Genomic DNA, 20,180 nt, shown 5'->3' with positions numbered 1-20,180 from the left:
TGGCGGCATGGAGGGAGGGCCTCAGCATGTCGAGGACCATGAAGCAGAGCTCCAGGCTCGTGACAAGGAGCTCGACGCTCAGCTCTCAGGCCGGGGCTTTTCTTGCTTGGACACAGCTCGCTCGACGCATGGCGGTGCTGCGGGCGAGGTACGCGACGATGAAAGCATCAAGAGACAAGAGCACGGCATGGGGCGCGATCGAGCGGTGGAGGGCTGTCCGAGCCAGGCGGACGGTAGGGGCGACAGCAGTGGGGCGGCTAGGGGAGCGCAGGAGGAAGGAGCTCATGGTTTCTGCGTTTGAGGCGCTGGATTTGTACCTGCTGAGTGTGAGACGTCTGCAGTATGGCGTGAACAAGCTCGTGGACCGAACCCGCAGGGCTGCAAGCAGGCTTGTCTTCGTGAGCTGGGCGGGGCGGGTCAATGCCAAGCTTGTACTGCAAGCGAAAGCGACGTCCTTTCGCGCTAACAGGGACCGCCTGTGCTTGAGCAGGCACCTGATTGCCTTTTGGTTCACGAGAAATGTAAACCAGTACGTGAAGACAGAGTTGGACATCAGTCGACAGACGAGCTCCTTTGCCTTACAGCGTATGATCTCGAGTCAAATCTGCGAGGACGTCAAGCTTGCAGCTCGTCCTGGCGATGAGTTGATGGTGATGAAATCCCAGTATCTCTTGCGTCAAGTCAACCACCTGCACGTCTGTGCGCTGCCCCAGAAGCATCTGATCTTGGGCAAAGCGTACTACTTGCTGCAGAGTCCTCGCGATAGAGAAGCATACCTGCTCAAGCAAGCCATCATCGTCTGGCATGGAAGAGCTACCATCTATACATGGAGAGTGCTGTCCGGAGAATGCATGGCTCGGGGGCAGCGAGCACGCAGTCTCAAGCCTTTACTAGCGGAGTGGGCATGGGCATCGCGTCATAGCTCCCGCACGAGGCAACGGAGGACACATTGTGTAGAGGTGCTGAGGCGACGACGAGCAGGAGAAGCCTTGATCCGTTTCGCAGCATCGGTGGCCGCATGCCGCCGTATGCGCAAGAGGGAGCAGCAGATCCGCCGCACCATCTGGCTGGTGGTAACGCAGAGGCATGTCGAGGACCTGTTTGTCGCATGGGCCGAGCTGGCTCAGGACTCCAAGTCTAAGAGGCTCGACCAAGACACAAGGCTGCGGCTACACGCAGGCGCTTCAATACAGGGCAGGTACCGGATCCAGCGTGGGGCGTTTGTAGGGTACCGGGAGGCAGTGTGGGAGGCACGACGGCTCAAGGCTTGTCTGCTGCACACTGTACAGAGATCGCTCTCCATGCAGCTCTACACCCGCTTCCACCGCTGGGTCTCGTACACACAAGCGGCTCGAGAGCTCTGGCGACTCATGCAGAGGCTAGACCGGACAAGGTCGCAACGGCTGCTCAGGCGGGTGATTGACGAGCTGTCTGCGTATGTCCAATCTGCGGTATCAGACATGGCGACGCTCAGGGTAGAGCAGGCGAGCGATGCTAAGGCGCGACGGATGGAGGAGAAGCGAGTCACAAGTCGAGGCTTGCAGGCGTGGTCGGACTTGACAGCCTGGACGCGGTGGGTGCTTGCCAAGGCTAACTCGATCAAGACTCGAGTCGTGCGACGAGACGTCCGGGTGTACTTTGGGGTGCTGACAAGCGTGGTGGCTGCAAGGAGATCTCGCCGGGCTCGTCTGCTGAAGGCCGTGGCCTCGTATCGCAGCGATACTCAGCGGGCTGTCTTGTGCCACTGGAGGGTGTCGAGTGGTCTGAGACGACGATCTCGGGGCATACAAGCGAGGGCGGTGAGGTCAAGGGCAGTGGAGCAGATGGAGAAAGCGATGGCGGCATGGAGGGAGGGCCTCAGCATGTCGAGGACCATGAAGCAGAGCTCCAGGCTCGTGACAAGGAGCTCGACGCTCAGCTCTCAGGCCGGGGCTTTTCTTGCTTGGACACAGCTCGCTCGACGCATGGCGGTGCTGCGGGCGAGGTACGCGACGATGAAAGCATCAAGAGACAAGAGCACGGCATGGGGCGCGATCGAGCGGTGGAGGGCTGTCCGAGCCAGGCGGACGGTAGGGGCGACAGCAGTGGGGCGGCTAGGGGAGCGCAGGAGGAAGGAGCTCATGGTTTCTGCATTTGAGGCGCTGGATTTGTACCTGCTGAGTGTGAGACGTCTGCAGTATGGCGTGAACAAGCTCGTGGACCGAACCCGCAGGGCTGCAAGCAGGCTTGTCTTCGTGAGCTGGGCGGGGCGGGTCAATGCCAAGCTTGTACTGCAAGCGAAAGCGACCTCCTTTCGCGCTAACAGGGACCGCCTGTGCTTGAGCAGGCACCTGATTGCCTTTTGGTTCACGAGAAATGTAAACCAGTACGTGAAGACAGAGTTGGACATCAGTCGACAGACGAGCTCCTTTGCCTTACAGCGTATGATCTCGAGTCAGATCTGCAAGGACGTCAAGCTTGCAGCTCGTCCTGGCGATGAGTTGATGGTGATGAAAATGCAGCTCAAGCCTTTACTAGCGGAGTGGGCATGGGCATCGCGTCATAGCTCCCGCACGAGGCAACGGAGGACACATTGTGTAGAGGTGCTGAGGCGACGACGAGCAGGAGAAGCCTTGATCCGTTTCGCAGCATCGGTGGCCGCATGCCGCCGTATGCGCAAGAGGGAGCAGCAGATCCGCCGCACCATCTGGCTGGTGGTAACGCAGAGGCATGTCGAGGACCTGTTTGTCGCATGGGCCGAGCTGGCTCAGGACTCCAAGTCTAAGAGGCTCGACCAAGACACAAGGCTGCGGCTACACGCAGGCGCTTCAATACAGGGCAGGTACCGGATCCAGCGCGGGGCGTTTGTAGGGTACCGGGAGGCAGTGTGGGAGGCACGACGGCTCAAGGCTTGTCTGCTGCACACTGTACAGAGATCGCTCTCCATGCAGCTCTACACCCGCTTCCACCGCTGGGTCTCGTACACACAAGCGGCTCGAGAGCTCTGGCGACTCATGCAGAGGCTAGACCGGACAAGGTCGCAACGGCTGCTCAGGCGGGTGATTGACGAGCTGTCTGCGTATGTCCAATCTGCGGTATCAGACATGGCGACGCTCAGGGTAGAGCAGGCGAGCGATGCTAAGGCGCGACGGATGGAGGAGAAGCGAGTCACAAGTCGAGGCTTGCAGGCGTGGTCGGACTTGACAGCCTGGACGCGGTGGGTGCTTGCCAAGGCTAACTCGATCAAGACTCGAGTCGTGCGACGAGACGTCCGGGTGTACTTTGGGGTGCTGACAAGCGTGGTGGCTGCAAGGAGATCTCGCCGGGCTCGTCTGCTGAAGGCCGTGGCCTCGTATCGCAGCGATACTCAGCGGGCTGTCTTGTGCCACTGGAGGGTGTCGAGTGGTCTGAGACGACGATCTCGGGGCATACAAGCGAGGGCGGTGAGGTCAAGGGCAGTGGAGCAGATGGAGAAAGCGATGGCGGCATGGAGGGAGGGCCTCAGCATGTCGAGGACCATGAAGCAGAGCTCCAGGCTCGTGACAAGGAGCTCGACGCTCAGCTCTCAGGCCGGGGCTTTTCTTGCTTGGACACAGCTCGCTCGACGCATGGCGGTGCTGCGGGCGAGGTACGCGACGATGAAAGCATCAAGAGACAAGAGCACGGCATGGGGCGCGATCGAGCGGTGGAGGGCTGTCCGAGCCAGGCGGACGGTAGGGGCGACAGCAGTGGGGCGGCTAGGGGAGCGCAGGAGGAAGGAGCTCATGGTTTCTGCATTTGAGGCGCTGGATTTGTACCTGCTGAGTGTGAGACGTCTGCAGTATGGCGTGAACAAGCTCGTGGACCGAACCCGCAGGGCTGCAAGCAGGCTTGTCTTCGTGAGCTGGGCGGGGCGGGTCAATGCCAAGCTTGTACTGCAAGCGAAAGCGACGTCCTTTCGCGCCAACAGGGACCGCCTGTGCTTGAGCAAGTATCTAGTATCGCTTTGGCAAATGCGAAATGTAAACCAGTACGTGAAGACAGAGTTGGACATCAGTCGACAGACGAGCTCCTTTGCCTTACAGCGTATGATCTCGAGTCAAATCTGCGAGGACGTCAAGCTTGCAGCTCGTCCTGGCGATGAGTTGATGGTGATGAAATCCCAGTATCTCTTGCGTCAAGTCAACCACCTGCACGTCTGTGCGCTGCCCCAGAAGCATCTGATCTTGGGCAAAGCGTACTACTTGCTGCAGAGTCCTCGCGATAGAGAAGCATACCTGCTCAAGCAAGCCATCATCGTCTGGCATGGAAGAGCTACCATCTATACATGGAGAGTGCTGTCCGGAGAATGCATGGCTCGGGGGCAGCGAGCACGCAGTCTCAAGCCTTTACTAGCGGAGTGGGCATGGGCATCGCGTCATAGCTCCCGCACGAGGCAACGGAGGACACATTGTGTAGAGGTGCTGAGGCGACGACGAGCAGGAGAAGCCTTGATCCGTTTCGCAGCATCGGTGGCCGCATGCCGCCGTATGCGCAAGAGGGAGCAGCAGATCCGCCGCACCATCTGGCTGGTGGTAACGCAGAGGCATGTCGAGGACCTGTTTGTCGCATGGGCCGAGCTGGCTCAGGACTCCAAGTCTAAGAGGCTCGACCAAGACACAAGGCTGCGGCTACACGCAGGCGCTTCAATACAGGGCAGGTACCGGATCCAGCGTGGGGCGTTTGTAGGGTACCGGGAGGCAGTGTGGGAGGCACGACGGCTCAAGGCTTGTCTGCTGCACACTGTACAGAGATCGCTCTCCATGCAGCTCTACACCCGCTTCCACCGCTGGGTCTCGTACACACAAGCGGCTCGAGAGCTCTGGCGACTCATGCAGAGGCTAGACCGGACAAGGTCGCAACGGCTGCTCAGGCGGGTGATTGACGAGCTGTCTGCGTATGTCCAATCTGCGGTATCAGACATGGCGACGCTCAGGGTAGAGCAGGCGAGCGATGCTAAGGCGCGACGGATGGAGGAGAGGCGAGTCACAAGTCGAGGCTTGCAGGCGTGGTCGGACTTGACAGCCTGGACGCGGTGGGTGCTTGCCAAGGCTAACTCGATCAAGACTCGAGTCGTGCGACGAGACGTCCGGGTGTACTTTGGGGTGCTGACAAGCGTGGTGGCTGCAAGGAGATCTCGCCGGGCTCGTCTGCTGAAGGCCGTGGCCTCGTATCGCAGCGATACTCAGCGGGCTGTCTTGTGCCACTGGAGGGTGTCGAGTGGTCTGAGACGACGATCTCGGGGCATACAAGCGAGGGCGGTGAGGTCAAGGGCAGTGGAGCAGATGGAGAAAGCGATGGCGGCATGGAGGGAGGGCCTCAGCATGTCGAGGACCATGAAGCAGAGCTCCAGGCTCGTGACAAGGAGCTCGACGCTCAGCTCTCAGGCCGGGGCTTTTCTTGCTTGGACACAGCTCGCTCGACGCATGGCGGTGCTGCGGGCGAGGTACGCGACGATGAAAGCATCAAGAGACAAGAGCACGGCATGGGGCGCGATCGAGCGGTGGAGGGCTGTCCGAGCCAGGCGGACGGTAGGGGCGACAGCAGTGGGGCGGCTAGGGGAGCGCAGGAAGATAAGAACTTTGAGAGGAGTTTTTCACGTGCTTAGGTATGGATCGGATGACGTGCGATCGCGGCGAATGGAAAGTGTAGAGAGACATTGGGAGGACGGGAAGAGGCAGTTTCTTCGCTTCTTTCTTAGCTGCTGGGCTGACTCATCCAAGCTCCAGCACCTCTTGCAGTCGAAAGTGTCGAGCTTCTCGTCGCAGCGACAGCTGCTGCAGAAGTCACACACGTTCTCTCTCTTCGCTGGCATTTGCAGGAGCATCAAGCTCAGGCGAGCCCTGCAGTAGCCCAGGACACGAATGAAATCAAAGGCTAGATGTACTTGAATGAAGATCTCTTCTTACTCACGAGCACATAGCACTCAAATTTCTTCACTCACGCTGTCCAACCAACTCTTGCTAAGGTTACACAATCTGAACGAGCCAACCCCTCACTCTTCTTACTCGTCAAGTAGCTGAGCAATCACAGCCTGCAGGTCTCCCCCGCACGCTTGCAGCAACGATCGATTCTTCTCCATGTCTGAAAATCCCATTCCCAGCAGCACAGCCAGCGCACTGTCCGCAGAGACAGTGGCAGGAGCAGGAGAGGGGGCAGAGGGAGCCGAGGGCGAGGCAGGGGCAAAGTCTTCCTCCACAGGAGCTGAAGCGACAACAGGTGCTCTGGGCTCGTTGGAGCTGTTCATCGCAACCTCAGCGACAGGGAGCTGCGTGTTTCTTGACATGTCTCGAGCAGCTGTTCGCGAAGTCAAGTCGCATCCGTATTTCCTGACAAGAGCCACGTTGAGATCGTCCTCACGACCAACGAACTGACGAGCGACACTGATGGCGCGATCGAGATGAGCTTGGTTGTGCTCCATGTAGAAGGCTGTCAGGCGAGCTGCAAGGTTGCCGACCTCGTCCACAAGCGCCTGCTGCTCTTGCGAGGGGAATCGTTCGCTTTCATCCTGCTCTGCAACAGCTTTTGTGGATTCCCAGTTGACAACGGGCCCACGCGAGAAGCCATGCTCGACCGAGTCATCTCCAACGAGTCCAATCTGAGAGAGAATGCCAGTAGAGTAGATCGACTTGAGCTGGTCGACAGAGCACCCAGCCTTCATCAAACTTTTTGCTCGCATGAGAGCATCCTCCTCCGCCGCTGCAAAAGCAATCTCGGCCATGATGCGTTCCTCGATCTACAAAAGTGATGAGCGAGACAATCATGGATATCTCGCTTTGCTCTCACCTTCTGCTCTTCACTTGACATGACCATGGTCTTTTCAAACACTGCTATTTCTCTTGCAGCATCCTCGGCGGCCTTACGGGCGGCTGCCTCCTCGGCCGCCTTACGGGCGGCTGCCTCCTCCTCCTGAGCCGCCTTGCGGCGGGCTGCCTCCTCCTCCTGAGCTGCCTTGCGGGCTGCCTCCTCCTCCTGAGCCGCCTTGCGGCGGAATGCCTCCTCCTCCTGAGCTGCCTTGCGGGCTGCCTCCTCCTCCTGAGCCGCCTTGCGGCGGGCTGCCTCCTCCTCCTGAGCCGCCTTGCGGGCTGCCTCCTCCTCCTCGGCCGCCTTGCGGGCTGCCTCCTCTTCCTCGGCCGCCTTGCGGGCTGCCTCCTCCTCCTCGGCCGCCTTGCGGGCTGCCTCCTCTTCCTCGGCCGCAATGCGGCGGGCTGCCTCCTCCTCCTCGGCCGCCTTGCGGGCTGCCTCCTCTTCCTCGGCCGCCTTGCGGGCTGCCTCAGCCGCCTGTTGACGGGCATATTCTTCAGCTGATGCTTTCATGACCTCCTTCAACACTTCGTCCTCATCCGCGTCCGCCGGGACCTCCTCTTCGTTTTCGTCATTCTTGGGAGAGCTGTTGTCATTTTCACCATCCACCATGACAATAGAGTCCTCAGACGCTATCGACTCTCTCATGCAAGGTTGATCCTCCGATCGAACAGGAAGGTCTGGTTGCGGCTCCTCTACAACCCCGGCACTTGAGTTGTTGTCCATGTCCACGAACAGCTTCAAGATAGGGTTTGACTCCTTGTCGAGGAGGCTCAACGCTTCCAAGACCTCAGCTTTGCTGGTTACAGTGACAATGTCACCCTCTGGGTCCTTGTATTTCAGCTTCAGAGCGACATCCGAGTTCAATTCGAAGCGCTCCCTGATCAACGAGACACTGTCCAGACATCAACAAATTGGGAGGAGATCACAAAAAATGCTCACAGGGATGGGAAAGTGAACGCCTCATCCACAACGATCCGCTTGAGCGAATGATTAAGATTAATCTTGAAGACGTACATGCTTCGGTTCTGCTGTGGACACATGTCAGGCCAAGTTACTGAGGAAACCATCACAAGAATCGGGGAGCCAAACTTAAAACGAAATCTTTCTTGTTGGTTTTTCACACCCAACTCTAGAGGATGGTAGCCAAGCTTTCATCTCAATCGCTGGTTCTAACTTCTTCAGATATCGGTCTTTTCATCGAATTCAGCTCCTTCCTCGCGAAGTTTCTCCTGCGTGCCCTCTCGGTGCATTTTTTCGCTCATCATGCCTCTAATTTCCTTCCCCACTAACTCCCTCCCGCAGACCTCTCCTCTCTTTCCTCCCTTTCCTCCCACTCTCCTCTCCTCTCCCTCCCGCACTCTCTCTCTCCTCTCCTCTCCTCTCCTCTCCTCTCCTCTCCTCCTCTCTCTCCTCTCCTCTCCTCTCCTCTCCTCTCCTCCCTCCCTCCCTCCCTCCCACTCCCTCTCATCTTCCACCCATGTTTTGCTTCTGTTTGGGCGCCAATGGTCAGCCCAACCCCCACCTACTTCAGGACAACCCACCCAACCCAACCCCACCCCTATCAACTTCCAAGAACCACCCCCCTTTGGAGAGTACAACACTACAACTTTCCTTTACCACCCCACCCATATGGTGTACCCCAGTCCCTTATGGACCCCTTCACATCACAGTACCCACTGCTGGACTTCACAGTACCCGGGTAGTACGAGGGGGGCTCTACACCAAGAGATGACCACCCTGCAATTCCCAGCAAAATGACTACCCTACCTACCCATCCACATGTATAAAAACGAAAACCACCCCCACCCTCTTCTCTTCAATTACGCTATTTTTGATTGCTATGACCTCCCTATGACCAACTGGGCATCCCTCTAAGGAATGTGTACACCAGAGGTCCTAGGAAGATAGGAAGCTACAATTTGGGTCTGTTATACATTTAATTTATGGGATTTATAAGGGTTCCAATGGGGGGTGGGGGTAACTCAAAGTTCAATTCATTCGAAGAGATGGGGGTATAGTGATGACATTTCTCAATAAATTTACTTCAGAAACAGCCCAAGGTGATACCTTGAGGGTCTTTGCTCCATGTGAACATCTAAGGCAGGTGGCGCTGGCGTCTGCAGGGGAGTGGTGCCTCCTCAGTCTCAAGAGGCCATGTCTCTTCAGTGTCAAAGGTCAATTAAAATGGTTTTACGGACAACCTGATTACCGGGCCCGGCGGGCCGCGAGGCTTGACTGCCGACCGCGAGCAGTGCAGTGCGGCCGCTGACAGGGGCCCCGGGCCCGGGCCCGGCCGGCGCTGCCAACGCTCCGACTGCGGCGGCACGCCCCGGCGGCCCTCCGAGGCTCCGACGAGAGTCAGGCCCGGGGGCCCGGAAGTTCAGGGCCGCACCGTCACCCGGCCCGGCCGCCCGGCCGGCCATGCGCACCGTGGCGTCCGATCCGAGGCTGCCCGGCCGCCGGGGCAGGCCGGCGGCCGGCCCGGCCCGGCGCCCGGCTGGGTTGCCACGGGCCGGCCCGGGAAGTACAGTGAGCGGCCTCCGAGTCACGGCCGGAGTCTAACTAAAAGACTAAGCAGTGCAGTGAGGCTCCGACTGAGTCAGGCTCACCGTCCGAGGAGCCTGTCCAACGGTTCCGATTCGAGCCTCGAGCGGCCGAAGTTCGGCCGCCGCCGGGCGGCCCGGCGGCCCTCGGAGGCTCCCGGCGCGCGGCCGCCGCGCGGGGGCCCCGGGCCCGGGACTGAGACTCTCAGCGCGGCCCAGTGGGTGCCCCTCAGAGCGACCGGGATGGGGTGGAATTGTTTGCATTGAAGGGGGTGGGGTGGGGTGGGGTGGGGTGGGGTAGGTGTGGGGGGTATATTTGTGGATATCTTTGAGGTGAGGGTAGGGGTGTGATAAACACGGGTACTTTTTATACGGAAATTCAGGATATGATATGGGTGGGTTTGTGGGTGGTGGGGTAGGGTACTCAAGAAATGAGGAAAAAGGGTGAGGGGGTGGGTGGTTGAGTTACGCGCCATGCAGAAAGGGAAGGAGGGAGGGAGGTGGAGAGGGCAGGAGTGAGGGGAGGGGAGGAGAGGAGAGATCTAGACCCGAGCTGATTGAGATAGAAGAGGAGGGAGAAGTGAAGCCTTGTGCTTCCAGTGCTTCGGAGCCTTGAGGGCTAACAGCTGTGCCTCGCAAGAAACTGGGCAGGAGCAGGAGCCAGCACAGCAGAGCTTGGAACAAGGGTAGAAGGAGTACTTGATATGATGTCGACCAAGCGAGACGGTCTTAAGACATGGTGGATGCAGTTTGAGCAGATGAAGCAGCTCAGCAGCCTGATGGGTCTCAGCATGCAACAGTTGATAGACGAGTACCTCTCGTCGCAGTCGTATTACATCCATGCACAGAAGAAGCTGGAGTTCGAGGAGTATGCCATGTTCCGAGCGTGCAAGCAGATTCCCGACCTTCTTCGTCTGTGCCCTCGCCTCTTCTTCGAGCTCATGGATGTTAGCGCTCTGATGGAAGGCAACACACAACTCCGATCACGGTCCAGTTTCGTCCGAGTGGCGCCCCTGCTGCAGCAGCTGGCAGGGACTGCGGGTGTGGCGGGGATCGTTTTTGACGAGCTCGTCTCCGACTGCGAGAGCAAGGAGGAGCTCACGCTCGATCGCTTCGAGAAGTACGTGGACGCCTTATATAAGGCCGAATTCGACTGTAACTATGCGGACCAGTGGTCGGTGATCAAGGAGCAATGTGGGCTGGAGTCCGAGCAGTGTATCCTTCACACCCCATACGCTGCTGACTGCTCGCAGTTTCCTCCGGCTGTTGGGTCCCTATACCTCTCTGCTGACCACATCGTCTTCCAGGATCCTGTGCTCCACAACAGGAGGGTTATCTCGCTACAGTCAGTGATTGACGTGAGGAGGGTAGCGGTGGAGCTGAATCAAGCTCGCCTCCTCCTCTCTCACCTCCCGGGTTTTGGACTGCTTGCTAAGGGGGGGAACCTCTCGATAGTGGCGGCTGTAGCTCGGCTTGCTGGGTTCAAATCAGGAGGTGGGGAGGGAACGGACTTGACGCCATTGCGAAAGAAACCGACGCGATCGAACGAGTCTTCTTCCAACGACCTCGGGAACAGCTCTCCAGTCTCCTGCAGCAGCGGTCTCTTGAAGAACGAAGCTTGCTCCTCCTCGAAGAGGGAGGTCATGTTCGGAGACTCGTCGAGCGACAACGGGATGCCTAGCCCCGGGGAGGAATTTGCGGGGGAGACGGGGTACGAGTCGAGCAATGCGGACACGGACAATGATAGTGGAGCGCATCTTGCGGGAGAGAAGCAGGAAGCTGGAGGAGCTGGAGGCCAGAAGGGCTTCATGGGCCTCTCAGCCATCCAGTTTCGGTGGCACGGAGGAGGACTGGCGAAGTTCCAGTTTGTAGAGCTGTCTGGCCTGCTCTGTGCAACGTGGATGAAGCATCTCAAGGAGCTTCTGATCGCGCACAAGATGGCGAGGGAGAGGTACGAGAGGAGCGACTTTCCCATCCCCATCCACACAGTCTTCGAGAGTGGCCGCCTGCCTTGGCTGCCGGCTTTCGTGGCGGAGAACATCATCAGGGCTAGAGCGCTGGAGAGCGTGCTAGGACGAGAGGTTTCTTCCCTCTTCCTCTGCTCCCTCAACTCCTCCTGCCTCGAGAGCAACGGCGTCTGCCCGCTCATCGAGGAGCTTTACAGCTCTTTCCAGGCCGCCGAGAGGTACCGGAAGGCGGAGGAGGAGGGGAAAACCCTCGACATCTTCAACTTCAAGACTCTCGACCAGAACCTGGTCAAGGTGACTCCTCCCCGACCTCTTCCCTCCCTGCGCTGACCAGCTGAACCCCAGCTAGACGAGCTTTCCCTGGGCATCTACGACACTTTGAAGAGTCTGGACCACCTCTGCAGCTGGCGGCAGCCCCTCCTCTCCTCCGCAGCCCTCGCCGCCTGCCTTGCCGTCTTCCACTACGATGCCCTGTCCATGCTCATCCCAGGAGCCTTCATCACCTTCTCTGGCAAAGTTGCGCTGCGGGGGTGCATGCGGCACTTGTTCCCGGCGATCTCGAGCGGCTGGAGGAGGACAGCGGTGATAGAAGCTGCGAGCACGACGATGAAGGAGGTGACTTGTCTTTGCTCCCTCCCCTCCCTTGCCTGCTGTTCCCTTCTCCCGGCCCGTTGCTCAGCTGTGACTCTCCGGCGATCTTCCGGAGCTGAGTCCTCACCTTTGTGTGCAGCAAGCGGTGGTGGCATCGGCAACGGGGTGCTCCTATTCCATCACTCGAGACAACTTGCAGAGGCTGAAGGGGAGGGGGAGCGAGGAAGAAGAGGAGGGCACGAACTTTGCTGAGTACAAGGAGAGCTCGGCGGAGGAGCTCATCAGCCATAGGAAGCAGGAGGAGGACTTCTCCCTGGAGAGGATGCCCTCGCAGATGTCTGGGAGGAACATGGGGTCCCCTGCTACCAGAGGATGGTTCTCTCGCATCGGCGATCAGGTAGGTCTCCTTCCTGCAAATAGAAACCTTTGTTTCTCCCTCCCCCCCCTCCTCCTCTCCTCTCCTTTCCAGTGCCCGCTGCTCACCTCTTCGCTGATCTCTTCGCCACTCCCAAATTCTTCCTCGCGTCTACCATATTTGCCACTCCCGTTCCTCAGCTCCCTCCTGCCCTGCTCTCACCTCCTCCCTCCAGCCGCTGGTCACTTGTCCTCCAGGTCGCCTCAGTCCGCAAACTTCGTCAGAACATGAAGAAGGCGCTCAGGGAGAACTTCGTGGAGGTTGAGCAGACTGGTTGCACAGCCCCATCGTGAGCTTCCTGGCAGGTGGAGCGACAGCTGCAAGTTGGTCTGCAGATGGGGAGGGAGAAGACGCAGAAGCTGAGCCAGCTGCAGAACACGATCCAGCAGGTGAGGGTGGCGCTTCTTCCTCCTCCTTCCTCCACAGCGGCGACCAGCAGCAGCAGCAGCAGCAGTGTTTTCTTGCTATCATGGAATTCGGCGACACGGGCGGCTAATATTTGTTGGTGCAGGTGAATCGAATACTCGCTAAGCTCGCCATCTTGTATTCTTGGGGTGAGCGGAGGAGGAGGTGATTATCTCTGACTTGGCTTCAAGAACATCCGCGTCAGTCCATGTGCTTCTGCGTCCTTGTGGCCTCGACCGGCACAGCCTTGGCAGTGACACCTGCCCGATGGATCTTCCTCTGCCTCGTCATCGGTGATGTCTACTTGTACTCTGCTTCCTCGCCTCACTCCCTCACTCCCAGGCAAGTTCGTTCCCGGGGACATGATGCAGAAAAGGCTCAAGGGCCTAAGTCTCTTCCTCGCTCGCAAGTACCTCGACCCTCCCGAGACGATCAATGAATTGTGAATCATATCATTCCTAGCAACGTGCTGCTTTCTCTCCTATTCCCCTCAACCTCCCCCAACATCAACTGATTCGCGCTTCCTGCACGCTTTCCATTCTCTAATCTGCAGGAAGAATTCCACGAAGATTTCTGGAGAGAACTCCAAGAAGAATTCTTCCTGCAGATCACAGAGGTGCCGCACATCAAGATTAGGAAGAATAAACAGCAGAGCAGGCAACAGCAGAACTTTGTGATTGTTCTTCATGTAAATCAAAAGCAAAGATCCGCGTCCAACAAGGTGACAACAACAACTTACTTGTTCATCAACCTGCGTCGTTCCCATCAGCATGGATCAAGAGCACTGATAACGTTGTGTACCTCTCAAGACGCTCATCCCTTGCTCGCTGAAGAGGGAGGTATCCTACAAACGGCTGTACGCTAGCTTGCGCCTCCTTGCTCAACTGTTGATCCACACGAGAGGTCAAGTGCCGAGGAGGCGAGCAAGAGGAGGTATGGCACCTCAGCGTGTTTCAGAGAGATGTCCAGAGCTCTCTTCAGCCTCTTGTTGCGATTCGAAATCTCCTCCGGCGACAGCCTGCGATCACGTGAGCCTGCTGTCCGCGGATGGCAGCTGCAGCCAAACCTTAAAATGGCAGTCTGAATGTCCGGGTGAGAGTCGTTCAAGATGTCCTCGTATTTCAAACCTGTTCAGAGCAAAATATCACACTGAGAAACATCCACATGCGGGCGCAACGTGGTGATGCTAGGGAAAAAGACAAACAGCACGCATGGGCAGATTTCATCCACGCATTTGCACCCGGACTACCGGTACTTCGATCACTATCAGTTCTTAACATCTCTGCTCTGTTGAACAATATTCAATCATGTCTCATGCATATCACAATCTTCATCCCCGCTCATCGTGTCTCTTCGTTCTCTTTTCCTGTTCCTTCTCCATTGCTCCCCGTGCCGCTAATTCCTTCTATTTCAATCAAACTGCACACCCACCATGTACCAGTCGCTCTCCATAACGTCATTTCATGCATGTTTTTACATGATCTCACCATATTTCGCAAGCTCGTGCTCCACTTTTCGGCCATACCACATAGCCAGCGGCCTCAGCAATTTGTCCATCTTCGCCGCCGTCGCTCACCCACCCCACCCCACAATTTCCTACCACCCCTCGTGAATTGACCAGTACCCCCTCATTTGACTGATATCTAACCCCTCTTTCTGCTTCTACCCCACATGAAAATCATCAAACCCCCTGAAACCCCAACCCACCCACCCATTCGTCGAACCCACTGGAAATTCATCACCCCTATTTTTCCAATGTAATTCACCTCTCAAGTACCCCTATTTTCTCACCCCACCCCATATTTTCCTCACTACCTCCCAATTTCTCCTCCCACCCCTTCCGTTCGCACACGCAACATAATCATCACCCTCATACCCTCGTCAAGTTTCACTGAGTGGACCGGCGTCCGAGTCCGATCACTGAGTGACCGTACTCGCTCAGTGAGCCTCGGAGCCCGGCGGCCTCCCAGCGCCGCGCCTGCCGACCCGGCCGCCGCCTGTGACCGTACTGCAACCGTACTTGAAGTGACTGCCGGGCTGACTCGCCGGTGCAGAACTGAGAGTCTGGCATCTATTGACAGTGCGGCCCTGAGCCGCAGTCCGATCATCTGAGCGTCACCGGGACTCAGTCAGTTCGGATCAGTGGCAGTCCTAGTTCAAGTTCCCTTCTGCAAAATTGAAAGATTCTTCCGAGTCAGCCGGGCACTGCATGGAGGAGCTGCCCGCCGGGCCGGCTCACTGCCGCTGGCCTCGGAGCCTCGGAGGCTGCGGCGTGGGCCACGTCAGTCGAATCTTTCGAGCAGTGACAGCCACGGTGGTCAGGGCAGCATAGGTCACTGACATCATGTTTATAGCTCTCCCCTCAAGAACATTCTCCCTCCACTAGCTTGAATCTAATATCCCGAGACGTCGACGGGGGTGGTGAAGTCGATCACACCATCAGGACCGTAGTACCTTCAGCAGGAATCAGCGGGGGCGGGGGGGGCGGGGAGGAGGGAAGAGGAGGAGGAGAGAGCTCACTGTGTGGCCGGATCGTTCGCGGGGTATTCCAACCCTCCAGCAGGGGCCAAGAGGATCTGGAGGCGTGGTCAGCGGTTCGAAGAAGCGATGGCTGAGCGTGAGGAATATGGACTTACGCCGTCTGGGAGGTTCCACTCGCCGACGACCTCCTCGGTGAATGGGTTGACGTTGTCGAACAACATGGAGAATCTGGGTTTGCTGAACAACATTTGCAGCATGCTGGATCGGCAAAAACCGTGTCAGTTGGAAGGACTTATGAATTCACCCATCCTTGCGTCCGCAATGCGCGATTGAGAAAGCGCAGCACAAGCGAGACACCGAACAAATCAACAGAAAGATCAAGTGCACTCAGTTCTCGTCGAGCGACATGGATCAACGGTCTGCAGTACTCTTGCAGTGCTAATGATCATCCTTTGGATTCATCCAAACAAAAAGTTCTCGCCGATGTAAATGACACAAATCGTTGTAATCAGTCGGTCTAGTTTCGATCTGCTCTACTGGTCATTCCTCATACCATTCACCTTTTTCTGTCTTGAACGTGTCCAAGCCAACCCCTATTGTCTTCCCTTGCAGATATTTTCTCACACTCCAGACTGCTCCTAACCCTGCTCTGCTAGCCTTCATCTCCTTCCCTCTGCATACCGCATCTCATCGTTCCTGCTCATCACATTCTCATCTATGCATCTTCTCTCTTCATTCTCTTTCGTCTTCGTTGCCACTCTCCCACTACTACCACTTTTCCTCGACGTCTCGGCATGGGGTATCGAAGGGACAAAGCCGTTTCTCGTGTCGTTACAATATGACCACCCCACCTCAAAGGCACAATTCTATTGTACCCCTACCCCCCATACTCTTGAATTATTCTAAAATTATGAGTAAAATATTCAAAAATAAAAAACAAAAATCGGAAGATATTTACCATAACAGAAATATCCACCCCCCATTGACTTACCCTACCCCCCATCTGCTCTTGGCAGCGCCAAGCGACAATGCTGTGGGTCCCGGTAGGCGAAGGCGCCATGCTGGACTTTGATCTGGGGTCGCTTCCTTCAGACTACCCGACAAGAAACACAAGCACAGACATCCAGAAGAACATGGACGCGATCGACTACTGTAAGTGCGCGCCGAACGTGTGATCGTAGGAAGGTGATAATGGGGAATGAACCTGTTTGTCTTGGACGGTTAAATTGAATGCAGTTTGTTCAAATGAGTTCTCCTTCCTATGATTTCTTGTGGATCCTTCTTTGTGTTTGATACCTTGGCTGATGTAAGAGGAAAGTGTATGATATGTTTCTGTGACCTCGGTGTTCGATCGTGACACAAAACAAAGTGAGTTGGGTTCCGTGAATCTTCACCTACGAGTGCTGTTTTCCTTGGTGGAGTGGAGTTAGCCTACATTTCATACCATCATCAACTCCTTGAAAAAAAAAATTGAACAAGTCACTCAGGTTGCGAAAACTTCGACTACCTTGACAACAGAATGCAGTGCATTGGTGCTTTAACAGGTGAAAATGCTGCAAGTGATATATTCTGCCCGGTAACCAAACTGAACTTCAGGAGGTCCGTTCTTGAACAAGTCTCCCATTGCAGTCTTACGTTACAGACTGTAAGGTTTTGTGTTTTACCTGCATCACCCACCACGATGTGCATCGTTTGTCAATAAAGCTTGTGAAACTGACTGACACCTGCTTGTGTCACGTATGATTTGCTGGCCAACAACAGCTGAATACACTAACATCATAACATCTACAGCTGAGTCTCATACCAAACTTCTTTCCTGTCCTACAGAAAAAGCCAACTTTGAGAGTGGATAGTTCCCTCAACGACAACTGATGTCCATGCTATACAACAGAGAACACTTCAGATTGTTCAACTTTTATTCACAGTGCTAGCCCTCGCCCTTTGATCAGATTTTCCAACCAGAACCACAGTCATCTCCGAGAGGACCGCAATCCTGTTTGCAACATCAAGTGAAATCCTCAAGGTGATGTAAGCAGCAGCATGTATCATTTACCGTAGGTCCAAGCTCGCCCCAACAGTCAGAGGAGCCTCCTGGAGGATTTGGAACTGCGTCTGAAGCATGTCCGAGTCAGCAACAACACAGGAAGAAGATCTGGTGGAGGATATATCCAAGTGAAACCCCTCTCAGCCATGCACTGAGATCGATCGCAGCAAGACCATTCCTTAAATTCTTCGTACTGGCAGGCATAGTCCTATCCTCGTTGTTCTTCCTTGTACAATCACATCTCTATAGGATAAGTAACAAGGTGGTCTGCATCGTCGACTTCAGACTCCTTCTACTCCAAACCTGTAATTTCTCTTTTCATCGGTTTGAATGTCGCAATTATCAATCTTGCGCATCATGCACTCCTGAGAAATCCTTTGCAACGGGCTAATCCACATTTCTTATCATCATCTCCCAACACGATCTCCTTAGCGCACCTCTCCTGCTCCTGCTCTTGCTCCTGCTCCTGATCTTGCTCCTGCTCCTGCTCCTGCTCCTGCTCCTGCTCCTGCTTCTGCTCTTACTCGCGGTCCTCATGATCATGAAACTCATCACTCAGTGGACTTCTCCTGATCCTCTTGCTCTTGCTCCATGCAGTGATTGCTGTCTCGTTCGCAAGACATGAGGAGGGTTACAACTACCTGGTGCAGCTTGCCAAACATGGCTGTTCGCTGAATCTTGACCACCCCTCCAAATGACTTAGAATTGCGGGGTGATAGAGGAGACGATGATGTACCCCTTTATTTATTAATCAAAAGTACCGGTAGTGATTCTGTATATCATCTGGGGGTGCCAGGTTTGAAGAGTGGGTAGTATGTACGAGGGGTACACTAAGTAGGGGTATATAATCCTCATTTTTGTAGGGTAAACGCTGGGTATGGCGGCAGGGTGGGTATGAAGAATGGGGTGGGTTAAAGAAGTCTCTAGACAGGGTGGGGTAGGAAGTCTGATCAACGGGAGGCCGCTAAAGAGCTATGCAGCGAGGTACGATGCGAGGGAATGGAGGGGAGGAGAACCGGAGGAGAAGTGGAAGAGGACGAGAAGGGAAGGAGATGAACAGAAGAACAAGTGTTGAGATGGTGGTGATCTGTGGCGAGCAGTAGAATGAGAGTGCTCGAGGATGGGTGAGGAGTTGATGATGTGACTGAGGCAGCGGAAACCAGGAGAAGGAGCAAGCACAGGAAAACGATATTAAGCTAAGTAAAGATAAGGAGAGGAAGAAAGAGGTGAAGATTAGCATGATCACCAGAAGAGAGGAATCGTGCAGGATATATGCGAGAATGGGTCGGATTTTAGCCATGAGGTGTAGTGCTTAGCCATGGAACAACGTGGTACGAAACTTGACCGAAGCATGTAAAGAGTCGGTGGGAAGGACCCTTGCATATTCCTGCAGCTGCACATCTTCATTTCTCTCCCTCCACTTATCCTCTCATTTCAGTCGCTCTTATCTTGTTGGTTTGCTGCTTGCATGCGGCTTCTGCGTTCAACAAGCCATCTTTGTTCCTTGCGGATCTTCGGTGAGCGTTTGAGGAGGCAGAGAGAGAGAGAGAGAGAGAGGAGGAAGTCTGAGACTCTTGACTGCATCAGCATCGTTACCAAGGGATGGACAGGAGAAGAAGCTAAGGACACGCTGGCCTTCACTGCTCCTTCGCTGAATGTCGGAAAGATTTTCGGTATGACAGGAGGAAGTGGAGGAGGAGGAGGAGGAGGTCGGTTGACTGCAGCCCGAGCAGGGCAGAGGCTTCCTATGAAGGAGGAGGAGGAAAACTCCTGCAAGATCCGCAATGCCTGTAGCCAGCAGCAGCTGCGCAAGCCAACGAGGAAGGCCGCGCCTATCTCTCCTGTATGGGAGGGGAGGGGAGGGGAGGGGAGGAGGGAAGTGACCAGGGGCGGGTAGGTGATGATGGGAAGGGCTGCAGCGGTGAGAGCCAACAAGAAGGGAAAGACAGACGCTGCCAAGGCCAAGCTCTACTCCAGGTGGAGCTCTCCCGAGCTCGACCCCAAGGGCCTGGGCCTCTGATGTTATTGTCAGGTATGGCAAGATGGTGACCATGTGCGTCAAGGCCGGAGGGCCTGACCCTGTTGCCAACGTGCAGCTAGCCAAGGTTTGTGCTCTCCTGCTGCTGCTCCTCCCCCCCTCTCCTGCTCCTGCTCCTCCTGCTCCTCCCCCTCCCTCCCCTCCTCGTCCTCCTCCTCGTGCTGTTCCATGCTCTCTGCTGCCATTCTCACTTGACCTCCATCCCCAGGTGTTGGATCAAGCCAAGAATGCAGGAGTTCCTAAGACCAATATGGACAATGCCATCAAGAAGGCTTCCTCCAAGGACCAGGTGAAACAACGGAGGAGGAGAAGGACGGGGGGAGGAGAAGGAGGAGGAGGAAAAAGGGGGGGGGAGGGGAGGGGAGGGGGGATGAGCAACAGACAGGATATGACGACTAACACGACAAGGAGGAGGGGAAAGAGAAAGATCAGCAGCAGGCAGAGGAGTTGGATGGAGAGGGATAAAGTTGGACAGAAGGGGAGGAGGGACAAGGAAGGGGAAGGGGAAGGGGAAGGGGACAGGGACGAGGCAGAAAGAGATGAGGAGAGCACAAGGAGGTAGCCTGACGCTCGCTGCTACAGGCTGACTACAAGGAGAGCTCAATGGAGGTCTACGCACATGGCGGCGTCGGTTTCGTCATCGACATTCTGACCGACAACAACAACAGGCAAGAGGAGAAGGAGCAGGAGCAGGAGCCGAGCGAGGAGTAAGGAGAAGGAGAAGGAGAAGGAGAAGGAGAAGGAGAAGAAGAAAGAGGAGGAGGACCAGGAGAACGAGGAGGAGGAGGGAGAAGAGGAGGGAGAGGAGGAGGAGGAGGAGGAGAAGAGGAGGAGGAGTACGGCGGTTTCGCGATTCGTGACGTGTCCGTCGTCCTCCTCCTCCTCCTCGTCC

The 20,180-nt window shown here is 56.2% G+C and overlaps 5 protein-coding genes across 5 annotated transcripts in view; 3 read left to right on the top strand and 2 right to left on the bottom strand.

Moving 5' to 3' along the window:
- Window positions 1-9,963, top strand: part of GUITHDRAFT_82286 (hypothetical protein) — a gene marked incomplete at both ends in the record, with an annotated part of 15,891 nt that extends 5,928 nt beyond the window's left edge. Inside the window, 4 exons of the mRNA XM_005819393.1 lie at window positions 1,796-1,864; window positions 3,428-3,487; window positions 5,264-5,323; window positions 9,844-9,963. Coding sequence (XP_005819450.1) covers window positions 1,796-1,864; window positions 3,428-3,487; window positions 5,264-5,323; window positions 9,844-9,963 — 309 coding nt within the window. The remainder of the gene's footprint in view (window positions 1-1,795; window positions 1,865-3,427; window positions 3,488-5,263; window positions 5,324-9,843) is intronic.
- Window positions 9,890-13,179, top strand: GUITHDRAFT_166704 (hypothetical protein). The gene is made up of 8 exons (XM_005819392.1): window positions 9,890-11,608; window positions 11,660-11,929; window positions 12,045-12,302; window positions 12,518-12,580; window positions 12,626-12,709; window positions 12,832-12,874; window positions 12,917-13,018; window positions 13,068-13,179. The coding sequence occupies exons 1-8, from the start codon at window positions 10,052-10,054 to the stop codon at window positions 13,169-13,171; spliced, it is 2,481 nt and encodes an 826-aa protein (XP_005819449.1). The 5' UTR covers window positions 9,890-10,051; the 3' UTR covers window positions 13,172-13,179.
- A 219-nt stretch (window positions 13,180-13,398) lies between these two features.
- On the bottom strand, window positions 13,399-14,295 carry GUITHDRAFT_156324 (hypothetical protein). Its single transcript, XM_005819391.1, has 5 exons — window positions 14,213-14,295; window positions 13,792-13,852; window positions 13,668-13,743; window positions 13,527-13,609; window positions 13,399-13,476 (listed from the first exon to the last, which is right to left on the bottom strand). The coding sequence occupies exons 1-5, from the start codon at window positions 14,280-14,282 to the stop codon at window positions 13,461-13,463; spliced, it is 306 nt and encodes a 101-aa protein (XP_005819448.1). The 5' UTR covers window positions 14,283-14,295; the 3' UTR covers window positions 13,399-13,460.
- An 823-nt stretch (window positions 14,296-15,118) lies between these two features.
- On the bottom strand, window positions 15,119-15,463 carry GUITHDRAFT_121361 (hypothetical protein; the record flags this gene model as incomplete). The annotated part of the gene is made up of 3 exons (XM_005819390.1): window positions 15,119-15,179; window positions 15,246-15,301; window positions 15,362-15,463. The coding sequence occupies 3 exons, from the start codon at window positions 15,461-15,463 to the stop codon at window positions 15,119-15,121; spliced, it is 219 nt and encodes a 72-aa protein (XP_005819447.1).
- A 3,105-nt stretch (window positions 15,464-18,568) lies between these two features.
- On the top strand, window positions 18,569-19,999 carry GUITHDRAFT_121359 (hypothetical protein; the record flags this gene model as incomplete). The annotated part of the gene is made up of 8 exons (XM_005819389.1): window positions 18,569-18,581; window positions 18,689-18,767; window positions 18,838-18,923; window positions 18,984-19,093; window positions 19,148-19,227; window positions 19,283-19,355; window positions 19,497-19,577; window positions 19,871-19,999. The coding sequence occupies 8 exons, from the start codon at window positions 18,569-18,571 to the stop codon at window positions 19,997-19,999; spliced, it is 651 nt and encodes a 216-aa protein (XP_005819446.1).
- Between the last annotated feature and the right edge of the window lie 181 nt (window positions 20,000-20,180).

This window comes from Guillardia theta, assembly GCF_000315625.1.
Source record: "Guillardia theta CCMP2712 unplaced genomic scaffold GUITHscaffold_226, whole genome shotgun sequence".
NCBI lineage: Eukaryota > Cryptophyceae > Pyrenomonadales > Geminigeraceae > Guillardia > Guillardia theta.
The sequence above is the reverse complement of the archived record's forward strand: the minus strand, read 5'-3'. Positions and strand labels throughout refer to the sequence as shown.